The 19903-nt window shown below is 39.8% G+C and overlaps 1 protein-coding gene across 1 annotated transcript in view; it reads right to left on the bottom strand.

Annotated features, from left to right (window-relative positions):
- The window catches only part of C2H1orf87 (chromosome 2 C1orf87 homolog), an 83444-nt gene that overhangs the window by 47790 nt on the left and 15751 nt on the right, over positions 1-19903 (bottom strand). The window contains exons 2-5 of the mRNA XM_068966671.1: positions 11814-12048; positions 8000-8140; positions 7131-7394; positions 3528-3643 (exon numbers count right to left, since the gene is read on the bottom strand). Of these exons, the coding sequence (XP_068822772.1) occupies positions 3528-3643; positions 7131-7394; positions 8000-8140; positions 11814-12048 (756 nt within the window). The remainder of the gene's footprint in view (positions 1-3527; positions 3644-7130; positions 7395-7999; positions 8141-11813; positions 12049-19903) is intronic.

Below are 19903 nucleotides of genomic sequence, written 5' to 3'. Positions count from 1 at the left end.
AAAGTTTGTTCTATTCTACTGAGTCCCACAGTCTCTTCTCTCAGAGGTACAAATCCATTCAACTAGATCATAGATTAAAATTTGTAACCCACTAATTTTTTTCCAGATGAGGAAAGCTTAGAATTGACCTTAGCAGTTTACTTACCTATTTGATTTTATTAATACTTTTCTTAAGTCCTGATAACTATTGACAGCAAATATCAATAGCAATTTGATAGCAAATTCCCAAACTGTCCATTGCCACAAGCAAAGCAGAACCTACCAGATCCCTGTAGCCAGGGAAGCTATCTAGAAGGAAATCTTGAACCAGGTAAACTTCCTTCGTTATCCTTGACTCTGCTCTTTGAATCTGGAAAACCCAGAAAATTTTTGGGAACAATTATTTTCTTACTCTCTGGCATCCAAATGTATGTAGTTACTAAGACAGTGTATCTGTTTGTTGTTTCTTTAAATGATTGGTGAAAAACAACAAGGTGATAAAGGGTTATAGTCATTTATTTTATGAAACTACTTTGAGGTGTTTACTCACTTAACATTCCAGTGTGTGTGTTCTTCCAGATCCAAGCTGTGCTATCTCCTGCAGAGTGAAGCTTTTCCTGTTTCCTCTGTTTCAACTTAAGTTCCACTTCTCTAGACAGACATTCTATGACATCCCCCAAACTCCATTCATGTAAATCAGTTTCCTTTCAGTGGTATGCTGGTAAATCATTAATGACCAGCTCTCTAAGATAAAGCTGTAATCTGTAGCCTTACTACTTTTCATGGTGCAAAACTCCCTCCGTAGTCAGTTTCCAGTTGCCAATATGATGTCCCTGAGTGGGGCACTGGGAACTGAGGTTCATAGTCAGCCCCCCTAGTGCTCCTGAACTTGAGAAACTCTTTCAAATTTCTTTGTTCTTTTCCTGTAAAAAGTTTCCCTCAAGTTGCGATTGCTTCCTGATTCTTTTAGCTCTTGTTTTCTGTCTGACCTCCCTGGCACACAGTACCATAAGATGTGAGCTGAGTCTGTTTTGCACCTATATCTGTGGATCTTGTACAGATTGGCTTTGCCAGTCTGGTGTATCTGTTCCAGATTTGAATCAGAAGGTTTCCTTCCTCTTTCCTTTTCTTGTAACACCAGTTTCTGTAGGAAGGAATTCATAAGAAAGACTTTGGCCCTCGGCTCAGTACACAGAGTACTGAATGGGAGGTTTTATATGGAGCCCATTTACTGCAGCTGGTGGATTTCATAGAAAAACCTTCTGCAGGAGTTTACTTCATCTGGTCCAACTTAGGTGATGAAAGCTGTTACCACTGGTGATGCTGGGGGCATTTTAAACATCATAGAGCTGTCCCACATAAAGCTCTACCTGACAGAACATGGGAGGGACTTTTTCTGAGCTGTACATTAATTAATAAAGAGCCTGGATTCATTACAGGCCATCGGTCTTGCACTTCCGCAAACACACTGTCTGGTTTATATAGAGCAGCACCTTCTGTGATGAATTCAAAATGATATCTTTATGGACCTTTTTTATATAGTAGATATCCAAATGTTCCTGCAAGTGAAATGATGCAAGCTCTTTGGATAATTGGAGGTGCCAATGACATTCCACAGATATTTATTGAGCATCTCCCATGTGCCAGGAACTATGCTAGAACTATGCTGGACACTGAGTTGGCCAGGAAAGACACTATTCCTCACCTCAAATGTCAAAGAAGTAATTATAAGCACAATGACTACTATAAAAAGAAAGGGCTATGAGGTTATACAGCAAAGAGATATAACCTAGTCTAGGGCTCAGGAAAGGCTTCCTGTCTAGGATTCATGAGACCCATATCTGCCAGTAAGTGGCCATTTATTCTGATGCATCATCTCCTACTTCTCAGGTTGCAAATCTCACTATCTGTACTATATGAAGTATGGCTGCTGATTATTAAATATTGCTAGGGATTTATGGTTCTCAGCAGGGAGGTTGCTCCAAGTGATAGTTGACTGGTGTACCCATATGGCAGCATCACTTTCTTTGGACTGTGAGCCCTTGAGGGAGACATTGAGCCTTGCCAATCTCTGAATTCACTGTGCTCAGCAAAGTGTGCCTGGCAAACAGCTGGCATTCAATGGATGCATGTAGAATGAAGTAATACAATCAAAAAGGGCACACTGCACATTGTAGAAAGGAATCAAGTCTATCACTTGGTCCGAGAACAATTTTATGGGAAACCCTGCCTTTTTCCTAGAGTGAAGTGACATACTTCAATGCCATGGCTCTTAACCACTATGTCACATTATTTGGAACTAGAAAGGATGTCTTCTGGTAATAGTAATAGTAGTATTAGTTGCTCAGTTGTATTTGACTCTTTGCAACCCCATGGGCTGTAGCCTGCCAGGCTCCTCTGTCCATGGAATTCTCACGGCAAGAATACTGGAGTGAGTAGCCCTTCCCTTCTCCAGGGGATCTTCCTGACCCACAGATCTAACCTAGGTCTCCAGCATTGTAGGCAGGTTCTTTACCATCTGAACCTCCAGGGATAGTTTCAAAATAGTAACAAACCCTATCATGTACCATTTTTAAGAACTGTGCATTGACTAACTCAGTTCCTCTTACAAATCTATAAAGTGAAGCGAAATCTATCATTGTTTCCATTTAACAGCTGGAGGATGGAAGCACAGAGAGGGTAAGTGACCAGCCCAAGTTTACAGAGTCACTAACGGGCTGCTGCTGCTGCTGCTGCTAAGTCACTTCAGTTGTGTCCGACCCCACAGATGGCAGCCCACCAGGCTCCCCCGTTCCTGGGATTCTCCAGGCAAGAACACTGGAGTGGGTTGCCATTTCCTTCTCCAGTGCATGAAAGTGAAAAGTGAAAGGGAAGTCGCTCAGTCGTGTCCGACTCTAGCGACCCCATGGACTGCAGCCTACCAGGCTCCTCTGTCCATGGGATTTTCCAGGCAAAAGTACTGGAGTGGGGTGCCATTGCCTTCTCCACACTAATGGGCAGAAACAGGAACTGAGTCTAGGTTTCTGTCAATAGAAGTTATGCTCCTAACCACTGCATTTTGTCATTTTTCGTGGAGAATACAGACTATCATGCTTTACTGTGTCTCATCTCTAATGCTATTCCTCACATCCTATATTTATGTTGGGTTATTTCTTTCCTTTGAGATCATATGAAGGAATGAGTGATTTCTGTACCTCAAACCTTTTTCTGCTAGTGCCTGTAACCCAGGAGTTCACTGTCTGAACATATTTCTGGAATCACACCATGTGGACAGGAACTCTGCCTGGTACACACTCATTTATTATTTCATAACGAGGTTTTTCATTTTCACATGGCAATCTCATAAAAAAAAAGATGCACTGTTGCAAATAACTATGTATGCATGCTTGCACAGGAGGGAAAAAAGAAAACTATAAGCAAAAGGCAAAGCATTGGTAAAGCATAAAGTGATTTTGCACTGGGTGAAGTTTTCAAATGTATTACTTCCAAGATCCCTGCCAGCTCTTGAAGTCTATACACACTATGCCCATAAATAGGGAGAAAAGTACCTTTGATGGCTACTGCTCTGAGTTTCCTTTACGTTGCTGTGTTCAACTCCTTTGTTTTGCTCTGTATCTTCTGAAGCTGCAACTTTTAAAAACCAGAGTAGTTTTTCATAATTCACCTGAAAATTAAATATCAAAGAGAACATCCTCATTTAATTTACACTTAGGGGAAAGAAGATACCTGCTGAGATAAAATGTCAGTTCAGTTCAGTTCAGTCGCTCAGTCAGTCGTGTCCGACTCTTTGCAACCCCATGAATTGCAGCACACCAGGCCTCCCTGTCCATCACCAACCCCGGAGTTCACCCAAACTCATGTGCATCGAGTCGGTGATGCCATCCAGCCATCTCATCCTCTGTCGTCCCCTTCTCCTCCTGCCCACAATCCCTCCCAGCGTCAGGGTCTTTTCCAATGAGTCAACTCTTCACATGAGGTGGCCAAAGTACTGGAGTTTCAGCTTTAGCATCATTCCTTCCAATGAACACCCAGGACTGATCTCCTTTAGGATGGACTGGTTGGATCTCCTTGCAGCCCAAGGGACTCTCAAGAGTCTTCTCCAACACCATACTTCAAAAGCATCAATTCTTCGGCACTCAGCTTTCTTCACAGTCCAACTCTCACATCCATATATGACCTCTGGAAAAACCATAGCCTTGACTAGATGGACCTTTGTTGTTATAAAATATATTTGGAAAAATTTTTAGCATTCAAAAATTTAGGAACAGATTTTAAAATACAGTAATTACTAGTGCTTTTTTTTTTGACCAACAATTCCTTTTATTTTCCCTTCTGGACATATGGTAAAATGATACTTCCTGGTTGTTTTGTGGTTGAGTAGGGTGATGATCAGTTCTGGCCAGTGAGTTGAGAGCAGAAGTGACTTGCACTACTTCTGGGCTCAGGATTAAACTGCTAACATGAATGTCCCCCCGCCCCCCGGCCCAGATATCTCTTTATCCCCTCTGCCATCACATCCACTAATACTCCAGAGTGGTTGCTTCATCAGCCTGGATTTGGAGCTAAGATGATGATGTTACTGAGAAAAGCCTAGGCAGGACTCATTATGAAAAATAAGCTTTCGTTTTTTTAAGCCACTGAGACTTTGGGGCTCTTTGTTACAACAGCATGACCTAGCCTCTACCTTCTCTCTCTGTCTCACAAGTCTCATATATTTATTATATATACTATATACTTGTATTTAGATATATTCAAAAGATAAAGTCAGATTACTTGGGGGCAAGGCTTTATTTACCTAAGTGAAAAACTTAAGACTTTCTTTTTTTTACATAGGAAAAGAATAAAAGAATGCCATCCATTTCCATTGTTTGACTGGATGATTATTCTAGGGACTCTGATGGGCAGACAACTCCAGGGTAGTGGAGGTGGGTAGCAGTGGGGAAGGGAAGCCAGATAAGGTCCTGATAGAAATTGGGACTCAGGCTGGAGAATTGACTTGAACTGAAGATTCATAAAGGTTGCACTAATAGGTTGACATTGTATTGCTAAATACTTTTCATAAATATACAGCTAATTCTATTTTTGCAGGTTAGGAGTGGGCAGGAGATAGAACCTACTAAATAGTAAACATGAGGCCAGGTAATTTGCATTTATTATATTACTAAATCGTCACATTAGCCCTATGAGATTGGTTTTGGCCTGATTTTCCATCAACACATGCTCATTTATGATTTTTCCATCGCTATTGTTTCTTCCTATTTTAGGATATTGTCTTCTCACTCCCAGAATTCTGTTACACTTGGACTATGCTGTGTATTCACTTACAGTGTGAACTTAGGAAGTGTAATGCTCAGAAAAGGAACCCTGGCCTTATCTTTTATCTCTGCCCTGGGTCTGCCATTAATTCTCTCAGTTTCCTGAGCAAGTTCTTGATCTTCTGTGTTTCAGTTTCCTAATTTGTAAAATGATGGTAATAAGCCATATTTCAAAGATGCCTCCCATCTCTAAATCTCTAGGAACTGTCATGATACATCTTTATCAATTTCTCCATTCTAACCTCAGAGCTTATAGACTGAGCAGCTTGCAAACAGACCTGTTGTCTTGAATCTGTAACTATTCCAATGGTGTTAAGAGCAGACAATGAAAGTTGGGACAGGAAACCTTTTAAAGAGAAATTAAACAGGGCTAACCCCCCTGGTGGTACATGGTAGTATGGTCTTACATGCTAGGCTTCAGCATTATGTGAAGCAAGAACTTCCAGATGTCCAAGCTGGGTTTAGAAAAGGAAGAGGAAGTAGAGATCAAATTGCCAAAATTCACTGGATTATAGAGAAAGCAAGGAAATTTCAGAAAAAACATCTATCTCTGTTTCATCGACTACGCTAAAGCCTTTGACTCTGTGGATCATGACAAACTGTGGAGAGAGAGCTCTTAGAGAGATGGGAATACCAGACTATCTTATCTGTCTCCTGAGAAACCTGTATGCGGGTCAAGAAGTTAGAACCCTGTATGGAACAACTGTTTCAAGACCAAGAAAGGAGTATGACAGGGCTGTCTGCTGTCACCCTGTTTGTTTAACCTATATGCTGAGCACATCATGAGAAATGCCAGACTGGATGAGTTACAAGATGGAATCAAGATAGGCAGGAGAAACATCAACAATCTCAGATATGCAGATAATACCACTCTTATGGCAGAAAGCACAGAGGAACTAAAGAGCCTCTGGATGAGGGTGAAGGAGAAGGGTGAAAGAACTGGCTTAAGACTAAATATTAGGGGGAAAAAAAACCCACTAAGATCATGGCATCCAGCCCCATTATTGCATGGCAAATAGAAGGGGAAAAAGTGGAAGTTGTGACAGATTTTCTCTTCTTGGGCTCCAAAATCACTGCAGACAGTGACTGAAGCCATGAAATCAGAATACGATTGCTTTCTGACAGGAAAGTGATGACACACCTAGACAGTGTGCTGAAAAGCAGAGACGCTACTCTGCCGACAAAGGTCCATATACTCCAGGCTATGGGCTTCCCAGTGGTTGTGTGCGGTTGTGAGAGCTGGACCATAAAGAAGGCAGAATGCCAAAGAATTGATGCCTTTGAACTGTGGTGTTGAGTTCCTAAAAGTCCCTTGGACAGCAAGGTGATCAAACCAATCAATCTTAAGGGAGTTCAACCCTGAATTTTCACTGGAAGGACTGATGTTGAAGCTGAAGCTCCAGTATCATGATCATCTGATGTGAACAGATGACTCATTGGAAAAGTCCCTGACGCTGGGCATGATTGAGGGCAGAAGGAGAAGCGGATGAGATGGCTGGACTGCATTACTGATGCAATGAACATGAACTTGGGCCAACTCCGGGAGATGGTGGGGGAGAGGGAGGCCTGGTGTGCTGCAGTCCACGGGGTCACAAAGAGTCGGACATGACTGGGCAACTGAGCAACAACAACAACAAAGCAGCTAAATCTATCTCCTATTTGGGTCTTATCTGACTAGAGATTTCTACATGTGACTATAAATAGGCTTTGTATCTTAGGGGTCAATGGCAAAGGTTATTTTCAAGAAAGAAACTTACCTTTTGATTCTATCACTCTGGTGTGTACAGGTCAAATAAACAAAGGGAACTCATACTGAAAGTAGCAAGATGGTCCTACCATTTCAGGAGAGGTCCCCCTAGAAAATCTCTGGCAAAGGATCTTGACTGTTGGCAACTGCAGAGGGACTTCAAGCCTTAAGAAGAGGTGGCTCAGCTGAGAGTGGAGAAGAAATCCTGAAGAGACAGGATCCAGTATCTTCAGCTCTTCCTGAAGTTTGTCTAATAAGCCAGAACTCAAAGGAAGAGACTTGAGTTCTCTTCTGACCAGGGCAAGAAGGAAAGTGTCTTCTCTTGTTGTTCCACTTGGTCTCCGGTCAATATCCTGAAACGACAACAAACAATGGCAACAACGGCAACAAATTAACAGGGCTCTAAACCAAAGTGACTGAAGACCAGTGCAAGGAAGCAGAAGAGTACTTGAGTTGGTATTAGAGCCTCCACACTCAGGCCTTGTCCCGAATAGGAAGAATACTTATACTTGAAAGTAAGCATTCAATCTGGATGTATTCATTAGCTTATAATGTCTCAAGATCTTTTCCTTCAGGTGAAGAAAAGAAGCAAATCATTTCAGAGTACATACTCTGATAGAAGGTTCCTTAAGGTATATCATTTGTCTTTTACAAAATACTTTTTTATTATATGAGAATTTAGAATGATAAATCTTAAAGACTGGGATCTGGGAGGAGGAAGAGGGAAGGAAGATGCAATGGTCAGGTGGAACATTTGAGGTTTGCCTGTGGGCTCCCAGGGAAGCTGATGAGACATATCAGGTGTGGTACCCACCAGTCTATCTTAGACCATCAGGTGTAGTACCCACCAGTCTATCTTAGACCATCTTATTATTGTTCCACATCTAAATACACAGTCGACAAATAATACCCCTTCATCTACAATAGAAAACAGCTCAACAACTCCTACGATACACACCTTGGGTTGGTCAGAGCTGCTCCTTGCCGTCTGTTCTAAGGACCAGTCTCTAAAGTTTCTCCTGGGGAGGCCATGGATATAGGACAGGGACTGGTCTCCAGTTGGTTGAGAGATACAGCAGACATTTGCCTGGTCGGAAACCTTAAAGAAGCAAAGATAAATGGTAGTAAGGATCAGAAGGGATGGGGAAGAGAAAGAGAAAAAAAAAAAGGAAAATATGAGTGAGCCAACTAATTCTTAAAACCTATTCCCATTCAAAAGACTTCAAGCCCCGTGGTCACTGAGTCATTTAATCCTCCAAGAAGAAAGCTTATCTCAACATTAATTTCAGCCTTATGCAGTTGACACAAGTTTGATAAATAAATGGGTAGTTAGACACATTTTCATTTGTGTATGATAAAAGGTGTCTGTGACAAAGAAAAAGTAAGCCTGCAAACACGTCTTTCATATGCAAACCAATCAACCCTAAATGCATGTCTCTAACCACCTCCCTTATCTAACTCACATACCAACTCAATATTTCCCCTGTCCCAAATGAACCTAGGTCCACATATCAGACTGGGGATAGCCCCTCGACCTAAAGCCCACTCACTGGAGTTGCTCAAACCAGCCAGTTCTAATCTGTTTACCCTGCCCTCATTACCCTTCCCATGGAAACCCCAGTAAAGGCTGTGGCCTGTGCTTTTCCCTTACTCTTCTGCCTCCTGATTGACCTTGGTGCTTCCACATGTGGCCCTGCACAGTGTGGCATACCCGCTTTCCCTGGGAAATGTAAGTCACAAGTTCTTTCAAAGGCAGTTGTCTCTTTATCTGTCACCTCACCATACCTGATTAAAAGGAAATCCTGGGTACAAATTTAACCACATGGCGATATTTAATATCAGGTCATTGAAAGGAGACATTATGAGAGGGATTCACTGAAAACTGAGTGTCCATACCCATTTGATAGTTTATATTGAATAACCTATCAGTATAAATAGCAACCTGAAGGGTTTATAGTGATTAAACATTTTAAAGAAAAATCAAAAGGCTCTCTAGAGTGGGCTGAGTGAGCAGGAGTGGCAGAGTTCTAGAACAGGCAGTTGTGGAGGAAAAGCAAGGCAAAACAAGCAAAGTGGCTTTGAAAGGAAAGTACTACCAATCAACTGTGATAATTATTAAAATTAAAGCACTAACACTTTCACTCTCATGCTGCCAGATGCAAAAAGCACACTTTAATTTTATTTTTGAAACTCTGCTACTGAGTTTGCCGCTAGTCACAGATTCTGTTTTATTTTCTGAGAGAAAGCAGAGCTGATACTTCTGAGAAACGGTGTAAACAGCATATATGTATTTTTTAAAATGTATAAGGAGAGAATTTAAGAGACAAAAGATCCTAGGGCTGGCAGTGAGAAGAGCCAGGCTCTGTCTGTGAGATCTTGAAACATCATTTAAGGTCTCTGGGCCTCTTATTATTCATTTGTGAAATGAGAGTTTGTATTTGCTGATTTATAAGATATCTTACTATTGCTTCTCTTAACATTTTCAGCTTTACTTACCTCCTCCTAATGTTATCTTTGAGTTTACCTGTAATTTAGAACAGAGTTTCACACTTGCCTGTCCTTAACCCACGTTTACTTTTGTTTTAGAGCAAATTCAGCCAGTGCAGACTGCCTGCTACATCCCAGACAGGAAAGCTTATTTTTTTGTCTATATGTAAAGAATAAGAATCTAGGAGCTCTGATTGGCTTACTTCTTTCACTTCTTTCGCTTAGTCAAGGCGGTAATGAGCGTCTCTGTACCAGGCAGCCGTGGCTGCCACCTGGTCAGCCAGAATCCTACACTCGGCACACAGAACCAATTAGTCAGGCCCCACACTTCCCATGAGGTCTTGCTGTGTTTGCTTGGTGGGTGTTAGCCCTGCTGAGCCTCCCTTAAGAAACCTCTTGAATCCTGGGAGGGGAGGGACAAATTGTCTCCTGGCACTGCAGAGCTAGTAAAGAACCCAGACCATGGAGGTCCAAGAACACCTTACCCAGTGAACACTCTGCCTGTTACAATGGCTAACGCAGACATTGTATCCCAAATGGGTAGAAAGAGGGTCAAACAAACTTTCATTTATAAGAGAAAAACTAGAAATGACTTAAATGCCCATCAATAGGGATTACACGAGACATGTTATATCCATATAAATGAATGAATATAGTTTGGGGATTAAGGCCCTAGAATCTGGACCTCAGCTGTGGCTCTGCCACTTCTCAGCTTTATGACCTGGGCAAAGACTTGATTTCTTTGTTTTTCAGTTCCTTCATCTATGATCTGAAGATAATAAAAGTTCCTACCTCACTGAGTGCTTGGGAGTAGTAAGTTAGTTAATATATGTAAAGAGCTTAGAATAGTGCCTCTGGGTATCTGTTAGTCACTCAGTCGTGTCTGACTCTTTGTGACCCTATGGACTGCAGCCCACTCCTCTGTCCATGGAATTCTCCAAGCAAGAATACTGGAGTGGGTTGCCATTCCCTTCTCCAGGGGATCTTCTTGACCCAGGAATTGAACTTGGATCTTCTGCACTGAGGGCAGACTCCTTACTGTCTCAGTCACCAGGGAAGCTAGAATAGTGCCTGGCACATAGCAAATTCTATCTAAGTGTTACTTCTGAGTATGACTCTCACAGGGACATTAAACATAATGCTTAGGATGAATTTTTTGAAGCTGGGGGAGAATTCTTGATATGAAGTGAATAGACCAGGATGACAAAGAACATATATGTGATGATTCATATTTGGTATCTATGCATGAAAAAAGATGAGAAAGAAATAAACTATTATTTTTATTTGCATTTTATTTTTCTTATTTATATTCTCCTTCCATTTTCCAAAATTTCTACATGACTATATAATACGTTATAGTTAGAAGGATCAATAAAAATTTTAGGAGAAAAATGCGAAGTCCCCAGTGTTTGAGACCTTGCAGATCATGGTCTGAGGTCCATTGGTGAACTGGTAGCCACTCCATATTGTAATTTTTGCGGAGTTCTAATGAATAAAAGATCACAAATCCACAGGCTTTTATATTCTCATGACTGAAAACTAGTGAGCATCTGAGTGATTTAGAAAGGGCTATTAAAATCATAAACTAATGATAGTTATGTTAGAGTTTACTGCAGACTTTAATTCAGTATTCTACTAAAATATCCGACTGTCACTTCATTCTTGGCGGTGCTGCAAAACTCCTCCTCTATATATTTGTTTAATTGCAATTTCAGCAATTTTTTGAAATGGTACTTTGTTACCAATGAATCATTAGTTGGTCTTAACTGAGTCCAGTTTTCTATTGCTGCTGCTCTTGCTTTTTAATTACAAATTAATAATCATTTAGAGTCATCATTTTCAAGTTAATCTGTTGTGGATTGTTTGGTTGATTCTTAGCAGAGGACAGTGATAATGTATCAACACTTCCATCAATATAGTTTAGGGCTGATAATTTTTTGATATCTAGACATTGTTTCATTGGATTTTGAAAATAAATTATCTTTTCCTATAACGTTAAAGCAGACATACCCTCCTCCTCTAACACACCCCAAATTTGCACAAGTGATGATGTATCACTGTATAACTATCGTTTAGTGACAGAGTAGGTTGACCAATTCAGTTAGCGGTCAGTGAAGATGCAATATACAGAATGACCTCAAAATTCATTTTCAGTTTTAAAAAATGATTTTGATTCTATTTGATTAATTACCATTAGGACAAGCATTTGTTGATGTGAGTCTGTTTCCAACCCAACTGAATTTCCTAGCCAATTACCAAGAAAAGTTGAGGAATTTGTTACTCACTTTGCCATCCAGAAATCTACAACGGAATGTTCCTGTTAGGAGTTTTCCATTGTCCTCTCGTTTCTGGTTGTTCTCTTGGTGCTTGCTCTCTTTCACATCATCTGGGTCATGATTGATTTGATGATCTGTGGGATCAATTGGAGCTGGTGGGTCTCCACTGATCTGCTTTGCATCACCGGTCACTGATTTCTGGAGTACTGTTTGAGTTTCTGCCTTCAAGTTCTGGTTCTCCTTGCTGCAAAGAAACAAGTTTTGTGCTTTGTTACTCAGGGCACACTCCACCTGCACTAAGCTGGCATAAGAAAAGGCAGGTGTTAGTCTGGTGGTGGGAATATTGGTAACTTAGCATGACTGAATGAAGAAGTAAACGTTAGTTATTTGTCTAGGGATCATTTGCCACAGAGAAACCATGTTATTTTCTCAGGCTTTACAGCTTCCTTACAATCTATCCATCTGCTCTAACAGCCTTAGTGTAAGAAATGGCAGTTTCAAAGATGAACCCAGAAGGTTATTACTTATCTTTCTTCCTTAAACGTCTAACAGGTATTTTCAGTGTTTACAACTAGAAAAAGAAGAAAGTCAAGGCATTTTGCCAGCTCCAGTTCTGCTCTGTGTCTCTCCTTAATTGTCTCACCGTAAGGCTTCTTTTTCTCTCAGTAGTCCTCCATTTAATTTTAATATTAAATAGAGGGGAAAAATTGTAGGAATGACTCAAAGAAATTTATATAAAAACAAAAAATCTACAAATTATGCAACTTTGCTTAATAACTAAAAGATATGCTGCTGCTGCTGCTGCAAAGTCGCTTCAGTGATGTCTGACTCTGTGCAACCCCATAGACAGCAGCCCACCAGGCTCCCCCGTCCCTGGGATTCTCCAGGCAAGAACACTGGAATGGGTTGCTGTTTCCTTCTCCAATGCATGAAAGTGAAAAGTCAAAGTGAAATCGCTCAGTCATGTCCGACTCTTGGCGACCCCATGGACTGCAGCCCACCAGGCTCCTCCGTTCATGGAATTTTCCAGGCAAGAGTACTGGAGTGGGGTGCCATTGCCTTCTCCGACTAAAAGACATAAGTCACAACAATTACATGGTATTGTTTTAAATATAGAAAACTTCTTTGGAAATAAAGAATACAAATGCTCATGGTCACATAAATAAATAGAATTCTTATAGTGGGTGACCAGACTAAACATATTAAAGAGTCAAGAAGCTAAAATTTTTGACCTAGTAAATAAATTTTTAATAATTTATTTTAGTAAAAAATGTAGAAAAAGAGAAATTTTAAACTATTTATTAATAGATGGATGTGTTGAGTGTTTCACTTTATGTTCCTATGAGATAATGTATGGTGCTATTAAAATAGTTACAAATAATTTTAATGAAAAAATGTCTTATTATACAAATAAATGAAAAATATAATTATCTCAACTATATAAACTCAGGTATAAACACATGTGTCTCTGTGTGAGAGTGCATAATATATGTAGAAGGAAATATGTCAGAAGTAAACAGTAAGTGCCTCCTAACAGCAGTCAGGATATCACATGATACTACGTGTAGTGTGCTGTCGTCAGTCATTCAGTCATGTTCAACTCTTTGTGACCCCGGACCGTAGTCCACCAGGCTCCTCTGTCCATGGAGGTCTCCAGGCAAGAACACTGGAATAGGTAGCCATTCCCTTCTCCAGGGAATTTTTTTGACCCAGGGATGGAACCAGCATCTCCTGCATTGGCAGGTGGACTCTTTACCACTGAACTTCTTGGGAAGCCCACATTATACTATATTATATACTATACTATACACCATATTATACTATGGAATAAAACTATGAGGAAATGTTTTTTATTATCAAGAAAAATAAAAATTTAAAAATAGCTATGCATTATGCCTAGAAGGTTGTATAAATTTTAGCTGTTATTATTGATGCAGTGGAAAGGACCCATTTTAAAGCATGTCATGTAATCTGAGCGTAAAACAACTGCTACAACACTTGTTGATTTGACGAAGGCCAAGATTGGCATATGTACATTTTCTACATTACCTCTCTCAGTCATGGCAGCATGAGACGCAAAGGAGGCTTAGGAAAGAGCTGAGCGGAACACCTATGTTTACAGAGTGAAGAGCCCTGAAAGGAGACTTGGAAGAAATTCTAAGTAAGGCAGAAGAAAAACTAGAAGAGTGCGGTCTTAGCAACAAAGTGAAGAGAATGTTTCCAGAGAGCTGGCAGAATCAGCACCTCACATGCTGTTGAGAACAGTGAGTTCTAAAAAGTGTCCACTGAGTTAAGCCCTAAGGACGTCATCAGGAAACCTGACAGGAGGAATTCCCTGAGGCAATAGAGGCGGATGCTAGACTGAAGTGGGCTGACAAAAGAGGAGGGATCAGAAACTAAACGCAGGAAGTGAAGAACTGTGGCTTCAGGAGAGGAGAGAAATGGGGTGACTGGAGTACAATGCTGGTTTCAGATAGGGCTTGTTATTGTCATGTTTGTCTCCAAAATATACAAATAGCTCATACAACTCGACAACAACAAAAATAAATAAGCCAATCAAGAAATGGGTAGAGGACCTTAATAGATATTCCTCCAAAGAAGACATATGGTAGTCAAATAGGCACATGAAAAGATGCTCAACCTTGCTCTTTATTAGAGAAATGCAAATCAAAACTACAATGAGATACCACCTCACACCTATGAGAATGGTCATCATTAAGAAATAATCTCAAATAACAAATGCTGGAGAGGGTGTGTAGAAAAGGGAAACCTCTTACACTGCTTGTGGGGATGCAAACTGGTACAGTCCCTGTGGAAAACATTGTGGAGGCTTCTTAAAAAAACTAAAAATAGAGTTACCATATGACCAAGCAATTCTACTCCCAGGCATGTACCTGGAGAGAACTGTAATTTAAGAATATACATGCACCCCTAGTTTATAGCAGCAGTATTCATAATAGCCAAAACATGGAAACAAACCAGATGTCCATTGACAGAGGAATGGATAAAGACGTGGTATATATACATATACTATGGAATACTACTCAGACTTAAGAAAGAGTAAAATAATGCCATTTGTGACACATGGATACAAGTAGAAATTATCGTAAGTGGAGTAAGTCAGGCAGAGAGAAACAAATACCATATGATATCACTTATATGAGGAATCTAAACTATGGTATAAATGAGCTTATCTACAAAACAGAAATAGACATAGAGGTCAGACTTATGGCTACTAGTGGGGAGGGGGGTAAAGGAGGGAAGGACTGGGAGTTTGGGATTAGCAGATGTAAACTATTATATGTAGAAAGAATAAGCAACAAGATCCTACAATATAGCACAGAGAACTGTATTTAACATCCTGTGATAAACCATTATGGAAAAGAACAGAAAAGCACGGAAAAGACATTAAAAACATGTCTATATTATATAGCTAAGTCATTTCTCTAGACAGCAGAGATTGGTGCAACATTACAAATCAATTATACTCCAATAAAAAATAAAATTAAATAAACAAAACTAAAGACAGTATGGACTTTAACACATTTAAATGAAGAGCCAACTGACCAAAGAAAAGGAGAGGATATCATTGATGACATAAGATGAACCCTGGGAAAATGAGATGGAATGTCACTGAGAAGACAGAGATAGAAATGAAACCTCAGGGTCAGGTGGCAGGAAGATGGGTGAGGATGTAGGCAAATTTTAACATTTGGTGACAGGAGGCTGACCAAATTGCTGACTGCTTAAATTTTCTCTCTGACAAACAAGGTATGACTACCTGTTGGGTCTCAAGAAAGGAAACGTTGGGGTAGGAGGTCTGAATTTAAGGGCATATGGCTTGAAATAGGTGCTATAAAGATAGCTGATCAGACAAGGAAGGAGGGTTGGCTGGACACAATCGAGTGGTCACTCGAAGGCTGGAGGCCATGGATTTTGCAGCACCAGCTGGAGAGGATGCATGCTCTGCAGTCCTCGTGGAGATGCAAGGAAGGCAGACAGTGAGCTTCATCCAGAGCTGGAGATTTGTCAGATGGGTGTAGTTGGACGACAATAGAGCAAAATGGGAATGTTGGGGGAGTGTATATTTAATACATAGTTCTTCAATGAGAGAAGACATATAATATACAGTGTCTGATCTTAAGAAATTTAATTTCATTTGGCTATCCAAAAATATAGGAATAATAAAGTTAACAACTGATATTAATGTGTTTCTAGAAGTCAGGATAGTGGTTATCTTTGCAGGGAGGTATAAAGTTCAGAAGGGAACATCAGGGGTGTTTCTAGAAACGTGGTACCAATTCGTTTCTTGATCTGGATGTCTGTTTCAAGGCTATTTCATGTTTGTGAAAATTCAGTGAGTGAGTGGTATACTTATGATGTGTACTTTATGTATTATATAGGTATGTTTCTACAAAGTGTTAAAGGAAATTGGCATAAGATTTACATAAATAATATGAAATATACCTAAGTGAACTAAAGTGAAAGTTACTCAGTTGTGCCCACCTCTTTGCGACTCCATGGACCATACAGTCCATGGAATTCTCTAGGCTAGAATCCTGGAGTGGGTAGCCTTTCCCTTCTCCAGGGGATCTTCCCAACCCAGGGATCGAACCCAGGTCTCCCACATTGCAGGCGGATTCTTTACCAGCTGAGCCATAAGGGAAGCCCACAAGAAATATACCTAATTGGTATATAAATAAATGTCAATAGAATGTTACAAATAATCAGTGCTATTTGAAGTTCTTAAGAAAAATAAGTAATTATGCTTTTCAGGGGTTTCAAAAATAATAGTATTACTGTGTAAGTATATGACAGCCACATTATAGCCATTTACAAACATTCATTTATTTAATCTTTAGATCAGCCCTATAGGTAGGTGCTCATATTATTCTCATTTTAGGATGAACAATTTAGGTTCAGAGGGTTTATATCATTGTCTGATTCTACCTGGCTTTGCAAAGTTACAGCCAGGATTTACATCTAAATCTTCCTGGTTGCACCTTGATTGTTCCAGGTGCCAGTAGAGTCAGGAGAAAAGTCTGTGGAAGTTAGGGAGTATATGAGAAACAGAAATTAGAGAAGGCACCAAGCAGGAAGTGCAGGATTTAAAAGCAAAAATGGTAATGGGGCAAACAGTTAACTCTTCTGGATGAAGGCAAGGAGGGTTGAATCATTTTTGCTTTCATGACCTTTAAAATCCTTTTGTGGGCAGTCTTAGGATAAAATTGCCTGAGAACTATGAAATGTAACTGCCTGTCTGTTAAAACAGCCATAGTGTATGTAAAATTAAAAATAATCTGTTAAATCTGTTTAAAGTAAAAGCTGCTTAAAAAAAAACAACAACAGGCATAACACTTTCAATTTATCATGAAAAAGACTCCCCAGCTGAGAAATGGCATGTGTCTGCTGTTAGCACAATTTGTCAACACGCATTGGTTGTTATGTTGTTCACAAACTCACGGTTCTTTCTTCTAGGCTTGTGTGCTATCTACCTGCACTGTTGAAAATAGAAATTTGCCATTTCAGAAAAAGGAAAAAAAAATGCTATCAATACTATCTTGGAAACAAGACACTGCTAACTTCCTCATATGTACTTCTAACCTCAGCTGGTGCTCTCAGGGGCGCTGTGAAAAGTTTAGTGTCATCTGGGAACTACAGCAATTAGGGAGAATGACAGTATGGCTGGATGATAAATAAATGAGGAGAAAACTGTCCAATTGTTCCCTTTCACGTTGGGCTTTTCCTGCAAACCAGTCTTTTATTAGAGCTCCGAGTCTCAGAATTAGACTTTAGTGCTACCCTCCATTAGAGCTCAGACTCTCAGGATTAGAAAGAAACATGGCAAGGGTATCTAGCAGCATCCTCTGCCCAAAGCAATGTACAGATCCTACACTGGCCCCACCGCCCCTGCAACTCCATCTCACCAGATCTCACATTTGATTTGGATTACACCCCTGCTGAGAACATCAAATCGCAAATGGAGGACCCAGGGGGCTCAGCAAAAAGGTCACCAGATGCCACGTTAAAGGTCTGCCAGCCTTGGCAGAGACTCAGTGCTGCCAGTTTCCAACTGAGTACCATCTAACAGGCCTCCAGCCCTCTGGAGGAGACAGCCCAGAGTGTGCCAACACAGTGAATGGGGATCTAATTTCAGTAAATGAAAGCATGTTCTTGTTTGGAAGTAATAACAGATAATCGTCACAACCAGACTTTTCTCTTTTAAAAAGACAACAACAAAATAAAAAATAAAATGCAACTGGGGAGGGGAGTGCAGCTGAAAATCTCACGAAACTTCATGGGGAAGCTGAAATGTAAAGCTAGTGCTGACTTAGAAGATGATGTTGTAATGGAGTGTGAGGGTTTTTTTGACTCTTTAACGCAATGGAGCCATCCATATGTAATCATCATTGATGTTTAGTCTTCAGAAAGATTTTTAAAGTACATTAATTCCTGACCAATGCCCAAATCCTTTCTTCATCATTTAATTATGCTAGCTAACAAGCCCTAAATTCTTATTTCTATGTGTCAGCCACTGTGTATAAATTCACATACATTTTTCATGTTTTACTAATAATCCTGAAAGGTAGGTGTTATGATCATCATTGTACAGATGTGAAAACAAATCACCAGAGAAGTTAAGTAAATTGCTCATTGATAAACTGACAATAGGTAGAGATCTAGAACTCAGACCCAGGTCTGCATGCCTCCAAAGTGTGTACTACTTTCTTCACATCTCTCCTCAATTTCACACCCATAATAAGTAAACTGGCTACTGCTAAACAACAGAATGTTGATTCTCTTTTAAAATGTTAATAAATTTTTGTCCATTTCTTCCACGTTGTCCATTTTATTGGCATACAACTGCTGATAATAGTCTCTTATGATCCTTTGTATTTCTGTGTTGTCTGTTGTGATCTCTCCATTTTCATTTCTAATTTTATTGATTTGATTTTTCTCTCTTTGTTTCCTGATGAGTCTGGCTAATGGTTTGTCAATTTTATTTATCCTTTCAAAGAACCAGCTTTTGGCCTTGTTGATTTTTGCTATGGTCTCTTTTGTTTCTTTTGCATTTATTTCTGCCCTAATTTTTAAGATTTCTTTCCTTCTACTAACTCTGGGGTTCTCCAATTCTTCCTTTTCTAGTTGCTTTAGGTGTAGAGTTAGGTTATTTATTTGACTTTTTACTTGTTTCTTGAGGTATGCCTGTATTGCTATGAACTTTCCTCTTAGCATTGCTTTTATTGTGTCCCACAGGTTTTGGGTTGTTGTGTTTTCATTTTCATTTGTTCCTATGCATATTTTGATTTCTTTTTTGATTTCTTCTGTGATTTGTTGGTTATTCAGAAGTGTGTTGTTCAGCCTCCATATGTTGGAATTTTTAATAGTTTTTCTCCTGTAATTGAGATCTAATCTTAATGCATTATGGTCAGAAAAGATGCTTGGAATGATTTTGATTTTTTTTAATTTATCAAGGCTAGATTTATGGCCCAGGATGTGATCTATCCTGGAGAAGGTTCCATGCGCACTTGAGAAAAAGGTGAAATTCATTGTTTTGGGGTGAAATGTCCTATAGATATCAATTAGGTCTGACTGGCCTATTGTATCATTTAAAGTTTGTGTTTCTTTGTTAATTTTCTGTTTAGTTGATCTGTCCATCGGTGTGAGTGGGGTATTAAGGTCTCCCACTATTATTGTGTTATTGTTAATTTCCCCTTTCATACTTGTTAGCATTTGTCTTACATATTGCGGTGCTCCAATGTTCATCGCAGCACTGTTTATAATAGCCAGGACATGGAAACAACCCAGATGTCCATCTGCAGATGAATGGATAAGAAAGCTGTGGTACATTTACACAATGGGGTATTACTCAGCCATTAAAAAGAATACATTTGAATCAGTTCTAATGAGGTGGATGAAACTGGAGCCGATTATACAGAGTGAAGTAAGCCAGAAAGAAAAACACCAATACAGTATACTAACACATATATATGGAATTTAGAAAGATGGTAATGATAACCCTGTATGAGAGACAGCAAAAGAGACACAGATGTATAGAATGGACTTTTGGACTCTGAGGGAGAGGGAGAGGGTGGGTT

The sequence above is a fragment of the Capricornis sumatraensis genome, chromosome 2 (genome assembly GCF_032405125.1).
Source record: "Capricornis sumatraensis isolate serow.1 chromosome 2, serow.2, whole genome shotgun sequence".
NCBI classification, from domain to species: Eukaryota; Metazoa; Chordata; class Mammalia; order Artiodactyla; family Bovidae; genus Capricornis; species Capricornis sumatraensis.
Note: the sequence above shows the minus strand (reverse complement) of the source record. Positions and strands in the feature narration are given on the sequence as shown.